Below are 9917 nucleotides of genomic sequence, written 5' to 3'. Positions count from 1 at the left end.
ATACTTTCAACATTCTTGGAGATATGCTACCTGCACTATTCACATAGCACAAGTACTATATACATCTGCTCTGCCGTGTGTAGCCAAAATACGAGGTATTTTGATTTTATCATATTTTAAACTTATTAAAAGCCTCTGGAAGCTTTTCTTTCATAATACCTTTTCAATGCTTGTTCAAACACTTCTCCAACTGTTCTTTTCTTCCAAATATCAATTTTAGGTTTATTTTTTTCTTGAGAGATATCACTTGTATTAGATTTTTCTAAGCTTTTAGTCTCTGCCTTAACTTCAATCTGATCATCACTCTTTTGTTTGATTGGCTTTTTAAAAGCCTCTTCAGAAACAATATTATTTTGTGTTTTAATTTCATTATTGCGTTTTTCTTCATCACTTGATTCATCTATTGAAAAATCTGAATCAGCATCTACATTCTCTTCATTCTTCTTAGACTTTTTCGCCATTCTGATGTCATTGAGATTGAGTCGATTTATTTCGTCCCCTGAATCATCAATTTCACCTTCTGAAAGCTGTATCATATTATCTGATGATGATCTTCGTTTCCTATAATTTCTCTTTCTTGATATTTCTGATAGATCAGATTTTGAGTTATCTAGTAATGGATTTTTCTGGGTTACATTTGAAGATTCTATATGTTTATTTGATTGATCATTTTCTAAAGATTTGCCATTACCTAATTTTTGTTCATACAAATGTCGATAAAATCCACCTATAAACAAAAAAGATACATAAATATGTAAACATATTAATTTAAAAGAGAAACTTAAAATTTATTTTCATACAAAATACCTAAATCTTTTTGTTTGGTTACATCTCCTATACTTTCTAGATACTCCTCATGTTTTTCTCTTTCTTCTTCTAATGTTAATTCTTCTAGTTTCTTTTTATATGCTGATGTCACAAATACTTCTTTATCTGCAAACTCATCTCCCTCCATTTCCCTTTCTTTTTGAATCTAAAATAAATAAATGATATCTAAGTCTTTTTTACTTTCTCATATGATCATATCTGTAAACAAAATAAGCTTGCAATATGAATTACATTAAGGTATAAATATAGAATTGTATTTGATAGTAAAAAGTTTATTTTGATAGTTGATAGTAAAAAGGTACAAAACATTTGGTTCAAAATCGAAATCAAATCATAACATAGATGTAAAATTTCGATTACTAGATTTTTGTGGAACATGTTCTACAATTTACTTAGTCTGCTCAAAGTAATTAGTTGTAAATATATACAATTATTTTATATTTAAAATTGACAGATTATAGTTAGAAGATATAAACTAAATTTAATATGATGAGATATAACATATTTATATTATAAATTGTTTCAATGTCAAACCTGTCTCTCAATACGTCTCTCATTCTCAATTTTTCTTTTATTAGCTGACTTCATTAAGTTTTCTATATAACGTGGCTTCTTGTCTTCTTTCACTTTTGCTTTTTTCTCTTCTTTCTGATTTGACATAGAATCATATACCTCATCGTACTGGTAGACAGTTGGATCTTCTTTAATTGCATTTTCTTGTGCAATTTTCGCCTATGAATAATGATTAAATTTTTATGTAGGTAACACACTTTTTATTTAAATGTGTATAGTACATGTAGTTGAGTACAACTACATGTACTGTACACATATAAAACACAGTAGTGTTTTATACTACTATTTATTGCCTGTATAGAGAATGAGGATACTAAATAAATAATAAATTTATCTATTCATAAGGAGTTTCATCATGTAATATGTAAAAACTATATACAGCATTGTTTTACATAACTATACTTACTTCATATATGCTACTGGTATTATAGAATTAACTCTCTGTTAAGGTTTTCAAACAACACATCTAAAACCTCATGGTTTAAAAACTGAAAATATTTTTAATAAACTCCAAGTTTTGAAAACATCTATAAGAAATGGTAATCAATTTATAATTAATACACTGCTTTCTGAAATAAAGTTATGAGAGCACTTTACAGATGAATTACATGATGGTCTGACTGAAGACAGTCTGAGCCATTTGCTTGCCGCATAATAAGTGAATTGGTAGACTTAGGATCTGCTTCAATTGTAGGGTGAAGAAAGGCAGTGATATTACAAGATATGTCTTATTTCTCTAGAATGGCAATGAGTGAGTTGTTTGAATGAATCATCATAATTTCTGTCATAACCTACATATCAGTAATAACCTACACCGGTTATCATCAGTGGACGTTATTGAGAGCCATTTCAAAAGCATAAAAAATTAAGTTAAGCACCTGTCTGTTAACGTTGTGACTTGGCCGTAACAGTGCAAGTTTCTTATTAGTTTCTTCGTCGGATTCAGAATCACCTCCAAAAACATTACGTGTAGCTTGAAACACAGGCTGTTTTCTTTGCTTCTCTGGTAAAATCAATCCGTATCTAAAATAAACAGTAATGTATGTCATAAAAGGGATTAAAATTATTTTAATCCCTTTTAAATCTAGCTCCTGGATTTAAATTAAATCTTTCGGCAAAGAAAGTAGGAAGAAATACTCTTTTCTTACGTTTTGTTTTTTGGCATTTTGTTTCTATTATTCTGTAATATCAATTAGGATTAAATAATATACATTACAAGAAATTCTATTTACTAAATTAAATACATGACAAGTATAGTCGTATTTTTAATTAGACGAAGCTAGCACAGTAGCTAATGTCACATTGTAAAATAATGTTGCCATATTTAAAGTAATAGTGATGCGTTCAGTTCTCAGTTAGATGAATGAACAATGAGTGTGAATAGTTAATCATTACAAACTACAAAAGAAAATTGTATAAAAGTGCTTTATATAAGTTACTAGTAACTACAATCAGTTTTTTGACGGCTTATTACAAAGCGCGCGGCTAAGTGCCAACACAAATCAACGTCGCGAGCGTCTGTCGCCATTTTGTTCGTAATTCGGCTTCTAACCTCTGGTCTGAGAGCACCAATGTTTTTTTGCGCTCACGCTGTTTTATTAAGTTTTTCCTCATGTTGTGTTTGTGGTAATTGTTGGGTATATTGTATATTTACTATATTGTTTCATACAAACAATATGGATCCTCAATCAAGCACGTCAAGCCAAAGCTTGTCTCCAAGAAAGACGTTACCGAAAAACTGATGATGCAAAACGTCTACAAATACGTATTTGAGAAAGCTGCAACCTATTGAGGCTCCCAAAAAAACAAATGTATTTCGAAAACAGCTGACATTTTGGGAATTGGTGTGACCTCAGTCTACAATTTATTAAAATAATACAAAGTGAACAATTTAAGTCTCCGGAGAAACGTGGAGCGAAACACTGTTTCAAAGATAAATTATTATCAATTTTTAGACAGATTTATAATTAATGTCACTGAAAGCGACAATGATTTTTTTATCTGATGATGAATAAAAACAAATTTTGTAATAAGCGCAGTTTTTTATTTTTATTACCTAACTATATTATGTTATATATTGTTATATTTTGTACATCTATAGTTTCAATTACATTATGAATTGTAATTAGGACAGTCTTAAAAGTTCACTTTTTTCTTTATTTAAAATATTTCAGTATAGGTAGATACAATAGGAACATAATATAAACTCGTTGGTATGTATAAAGCACGGCTAAACTGAAAATTAGTTCGGCACATAATTTCACTATCGAGGCAATTTTAATTCATTTTTTCAATGATTCACTTTGTCAAACACTATTTTTATTTCATCAAATACTGACAACACAGTAAACGTCAGTTGACTTCGTCTAATTAAAAATATGACTATAGAAATGTGTCAACTCAAGTCAGGGATATTAAAGAACAATCGATTTTTATTTAAATCGATTATTTGTTTTCAAATAATCAATTTTCATAGTAATAATCGATTTTATAAATTACGGGTTTTAATCGATTGTCATAAGAGTATTCACTTATCATTTCATTTTATTTTAATATTACTCTTACGTAAAACGAGACTGAAAATTAGTGCAAATAATTATTTTTCGTATTTTTTTTAAACTTTAAGCTGTTTTATATTTCAGTTTTTGAGACTACAAGGTACTCGTTTAGTTTTTTAATTGTCGTTTTCAGTATTTTATTTTAAAATTAGTCGAATGTAAAATAGCACTGGACATTTATAGCAATTTTTTTATTTTATTTATATTTTAGTTTTTGAGACAATAAAGTTGCCATTTTGTTGGGATGCTCTTCGTTTCATTTTTATTATAATAAAATGTTTAATGGTATTTATTATATATATATAGTATGGTATTTATGATATATATAGTATTACCATTTGAAATGGCAATCTAAACCCGCGGAACGACTTATGGAGCGCATGCATGGCTGTTGGTCAACTCCTCCTATCTGAGTGCTTTTTTTTTATATTTTTCAGTAACGAGTCCGTATTTCCTATATACTTAAGATGAATGGGACCATTTATTACATTTTACACGTCCAATCACTGGCGATTCGAAAACGTCCCAAACAATAGATTTCCTTCTAAGACTCGACATTTCGATTGAATATAGTAATGATACGAATTACGAATTTCGCTCTCTCATTTAATTCGTTCATTTACCGGTTGAGTTAACTCAAATTTAGCTCAACTCGAGTTGACACATCTCTATGTCTGATTAGCTGCTACCGATATAACTCTATATAATCTGTAATTATGTTATTAAACTTTTAAATTACCATACCTACCATTACAATGTATTCTTTGATCTACATTTTTGCGAATTCTACCCATCCTATTTAATTATTAATCATGTCAGCCATGGGATTCAGAAGTAAAGAAAGTGACCCAGAATCTCCATTACAATTTTATATACGACTGTATTGTAAAAGAAAAGATGTGTTACAAACGACACAAATGGTAAGTAATTTTTTCGACATAAACTGTAACATTAATAAGCAGCGAGTATCATTACTGTATATGCACATATTTAAAAATACTACATACAAAACATCCTTTCCTAGAAAATATGTTATTTTAATTATAATTAGAATGCCATGCGAACTAGCGGCTGGGCTGGTGATAAGTGCTAACTGTTACCTATATATAGGAATAGCACCATAGGCATCAAGTTTACATGTTATGCCCAGTACAATTAAGATGTTATTGGGTTACCTTCACGCGTTTCCCCCTGGAGACCATCGTTATTAATTTCTGATCAATTTGCCATGATGAGCATTGTTTGTCTTTATTGATGGTCTCAGTGTATAGTGAAATAGATCATTCCATTATGATCCATATGAAAAAGTAATCCAAATTGTTATGTTTTATTCAATTTAGCCTGATGTCAAGACAAAGCAAAATGATTCATGGTTGAAAAAGTGATAAAAGTGCTACTGAGGTGGTCTCATGTAAACTACTTTTTTCAAAGTCTGCCTTGGCAAATTTTGGAAATATTATGTGGAAACAATATTCATTAAATATATTCTTAAATAAAAGAATAAATTGCAGTGTGCAATCACAAATTCATATAGAATATATTTAATCATATATTCTATATATTTTACATTCCTATCCAATAATAAGCCTATAAAAACTGATGGATTATTTATACTATGTTTTAAGGGTGATAAAATTGTTCTGGAAGCAACAAAGTCTTGGACTACACTAAGTGATGAAGAAAAATTGCAATTTGTAAATAAATATAATGAATGCAGAAAGAAACAGAGGGATAAATTAGCAAATTATTTAAAACAAACACAACCCTATCTAAAGAAAAAACAGAAAAGGTATTTTACAGTTAATAAATGTTCTTTATTTTTTTTATTTTAGCAGTTAATAATTATTATGTAATGAAAATATATTTGAATTTTTATAAAATAAAGTAATAATAACACTCTAAGGTTACTCTAAGGTTATTATACTAATAAAAATATGATGAGGGAGTTGATTTGAACATCAAATATTATATCAGTAATTGAATTTATAGTAGTGGTTGTCATTGACCATTATTAAACCATAAGTCATTTTAATTTTCAATGTTTTCAAGATTCCATTGATACTTATACACAACAGGACATACTGACATACTATATAATATATTTATAGTTGGTAATAATCTTATCTACCTGCCAAATCTTTGTTTTTGATACTCAGGCATGGACAGAAGTGTAATAAATACCTGGTAGTATATAATATTTTTATTTATTTTATGTTTCAGTACTTCAGACTTGGATCATCAAGGTGATTTGAAAAATAGAGTTCATGAAAGTAATAATATGGCCAGGCAACTATCCTCAGATTCTTTGTAAGTATAATTTTTAAATAAAATCTACTTATAATATTTATAGTTATCACTAGAGTGCATTGCTACCTCAACTTTAGGTTAACTAGACTGTGAAAAATTAGTGTGTAATATTTTCTAGGATATGCATATTCCAATATTTTGTGCAACTTGTTTTGAGGCTTAAGTGACTTCATGAATTGTAATTAAACTCCACTTGTTTCAGAAATGATATTCCTGTTTTGTCAAATTCTATTGAAGAACTGCAAAACAACATCCAACAGACACATTTCGAGCCTGTGGCTCCAAACGTTAGGTGAAAAATAATTAATCTGCTACAATTATATAATTATAATTTTAAAGCTTGTCAAGAGAGTAATTTCTGTCTAGTCTCTTTACCTAGTAATATCAGTCCATGGACTTAAATTTGTATAGCTTTTACACAATACTAGATATTGTTATCAATTTACTATGTACAAGATTTTTGCTTTACATAGTAATAAAGTCAAAATGGTATTATGAAATAAAATACCCAAGCAGTTGTTCACTGCTTGTTATTCTTAAACTGAATTTATTTATTATATTTCAGAATTTCAGACATAGATCACCAAGATGATTTATCAATTAATAATACACTTCATGAAACTGATAATATTGCTAGAGAAATGTCATCACATTCTTTGTAAGTATAATTTTTAATTAAAATCTATTTAAAACATTTGTAGTCAGCACTAGAGTGCATTGCTACCACAACTAGACTAAATACTGCACTTTCAAAGATTAGTACATATTATTTTCGGGTATATGTAGATTCTGATATTTTGCTTAAGTGTAAACCTTTCATTGTAATGAAAATTCACTTGTTTCAGAAACGAAATTCCTGTTCATTGTAATAAAGAAGTCAACAGCGACAACCAACCGACACATTCCGAGCCTATATTGATTGAACCTATGCCTCCAATTGTGAGGTAAGCAAAAATATTAGCATATAATGCATTAATATTAATTTTGAAGTCAGTGAACATACAAGGAAATTTCTGCCTGTACTCTCATTACCTAAAAAGTTCTTCACAATTGACCCAAATTAATATAGTTGTTATTTATAAATAAATAGATATTCTGCCCATTAATCTGTTGACGAAACTGACTCAAAAAAGTTTATGGGTCAATCATAATGAATGAATGGGAATAAAAAAAAAGCCCTAATATTAAACTATGAGAATTTAAGAGTCCTTAGTACCTTATTATTAATGACGTATTACATGGTACCTATAGTACATGGTAATATAGTGCATGATACCTTTTGTTTAGAAAATCAAGATTTTTCTCTAGCAAGACCATAAATTAACAATAATTGCTTTTTTTACAGCCATTCAAAAGAATTATTTGAAATGATTCAAGAACAAAATAGAAACAGAGACTTATCGTGGTCTCAACTTACCAGGACCGAGAAAAACCGTTATAGGAGAGCTGTATCTTTATTGAAAAAAAAATACATATCAGATTTCAAGGCATATTTAGAAAGTTTACCTTCCAAAGAATTGTTTAATTACTATGTAAATAATATTTCTTGATGACTAAAGAAATAGAAATAAGCTTTTTTCAAATAAAATTAATATAAGCACTTTTGAATAGTCAAGTCTTTTTATTCTATCGCTCATTCGGAATGCAGACTTATCACAAGAAGCTTATGTGTTGCTCTTTTATATAAATATTGTTTTAGTTATATTTACATTAACAAGGATTAGACATGCGACAATTAACATAGAAACCGCTACGCACTTAATCTCTGTTCAATCAGAAAACATTGTCAGCGCTATGAATTTTAAGTTAGATATTTTCTACAAAAACTGATAATGTTTTTGTAGAAAATATCTATAAATTGTTCAATTTTATAATAAGCTTTTTAAAAATATAATATTTTATAAGACATTTGAATTTTTCTGGAAAATTGAGTACAGACTCTGGCAGGTCTGTACGCAAAACCTTACGCAATTTCCATCAAAAATTTTAGTCATTCATTTTAAGTATATGTACTTTCGTCAAACGGCACTTAGGTAAAACTAGTTTGTTGATATTACGTAAGCTTTTATTAGTGTAATAACTAAACTGTCAATGTTTTTCCTGGCATACATGATATTTTCGTAGATGTATTGAGAAGCAACGGTGAAAATATTTGATACTGGAACCCATACCGTAAATGAAGTGGATGGCCCTCTTTGGCTCCAATGTTTATGACACAACCTTTTAATTATTAATCTCATCTACTTGTATGGAATCATGTAAATGTTCCGATGCCACATTAGTACATTCATAGCTACAAAATCTGACAATCTATTGTTAAGTTGTGACATAGCAGTTCATATAAAATTGACATAAAATCAATATTTTAGAACAATATTGTAATGTTAAAAATAATTTGAGTTAATAGAATGGAAAAAAATAATTTGAATACAATTTTATTTTTAACTAGCTGTACACGCGACTATGTCCGCGTGGAGTTTAACATTATTTTTATAAAATTGAAGTTGTCGTGTACGCCGTCTAACTTCTGATCATTTTGACCTCTAAACCTAAAGTTGTACTGTGGCCTGATAATCATCAAATTACAAAAAGGATTGATAAAACTATAATGGATCTCATAATAGTGGACATACTGCCTTATGTGAAAGGTTTAAAAAAAAAATTTTTTTTTATAGGTATTATATTAAATAAAAAATAAAATAAATGATTACAACAAACTTAATACACCTACGGCGTTTCCATTTAACGCCTTAATTAATGCAGAATAATGGGTAAAATGCACCAAATTTCGGTATTTTAAGGAATTTTATACTTGATCACGTGAGTTTCGGTTTCAGTTTCAGTCGGACTCTAAAAAATTGTAAAACAAATTATTTTGGTGTATGTACCGTATTTATATTCATATGCATGTAGTAAAAAACGGTTATTTAAATATTACAAACAGACACTCCAATTTTATTTATATGTATAGATGTATATATCTTCTCTAATGTATATATACATTAAAGAATATATATATATATATATATGTATATTTATATTCGTAAAGAAGCCTCGGGGCGAACGGCCTGCATCTCCGGAGGTACCAACCCCCGTGTCTCTGGAGTGGAGATTTTAGTACCACTGACAGCAATAACGCCATCATGTCGACCTCCACAATGTCACTGCTAGAATAATTTGAATGTTAATTTCTGAAGAATTTTTTAGTATAGCCAATTAACGAACGTCTTCGTCACTAGCGCGGTTCGGGGTTGCCCACCATCAAAACTTCATGAAGGATAGTCTTACGCCGCCTGAGGGACGTTCTTATCTTGATCTCGGCGACCCCAGACCGGCAACAAATTTTCCTACATGTGCACTCCACCACTTCCGTACCTACCACGTTATCATGCAAACACGATATCGTTGTCGACGGCAAAGACGACCTCGACCATACCATCCAGCGCGAGTATGATCGCTCCACACAGACGCCCCAGGTCACCCCTTCGATCGATAGAATACTACGTTCAAATCGACAAATCCCTGGATTAAAACTTTCAACGGCCTGAGCCGAGGCTTGAACTTCTAGCGGTGACTTCATACTAATGTGGTATGGCCTTCTCCTACTCCATAAGTCTGCGGGTTTGGAATGCCATCTGCACTCGCTCCCAA

General features: G+C 29.9%; 2 protein-coding genes across 2 annotated transcripts; one reads left to right on the top strand and one right to left on the bottom strand.

Annotated features, from left to right (window-relative positions):
* Positions 1 to 2: 2 nt before the first annotated feature.
* LOC131845395 (nuclear speckle splicing regulatory protein 1-like) lies at positions 3 to 2637 on the bottom strand. The gene is made up of 5 exons (XM_059194452.1): positions 2550 to 2637; positions 2280 to 2424; positions 1363 to 1560; positions 808 to 973; positions 3 to 727 (listed from the first exon to the last, which is right to left on the bottom strand). Exons 1-5 carry the CDS (start codon positions 2564 to 2566, stop codon positions 126 to 128), a joined length of 1128 nt encoding a protein of 375 aa, XP_059050435.1. The 5' UTR covers positions 2567 to 2637; the 3' UTR covers positions 3 to 125.
* A 1784-nt stretch (positions 2638 to 4421) lies between these two features.
* LOC131845407 (uncharacterized) lies at positions 4422 to 6943 on the top strand. The gene is made up of 4 exons (XM_059194471.1): positions 4422 to 4879; positions 5585 to 5748; positions 6469 to 6558; positions 6832 to 6943. The coding sequence occupies exons 1-4, from the start codon at positions 4772 to 4774 to the stop codon at positions 6926 to 6928; spliced, it is 459 nt and encodes a 152-aa protein (XP_059050454.1). The 5' UTR covers positions 4422 to 4771; the 3' UTR covers positions 6929 to 6943.
* Positions 6944 to 9917: the final 2974 nt, after the last annotated feature.

This window comes from Achroia grisella, unplaced genomic scaffold (genome assembly GCF_030625045.1).
Source record: "Achroia grisella isolate CSIRO2021 unplaced genomic scaffold, CSIRO_AGI_Agris_v1 utg4646, whole genome shotgun sequence".
Lineage (NCBI taxonomy): Eukaryota > Metazoa > Arthropoda > Insecta > Lepidoptera > Pyralidae > Achroia > Achroia grisella.
The sequence above is the reverse complement of the archived record's forward strand: the minus strand, read 5'-3'. Positions and strand labels throughout refer to the sequence as shown.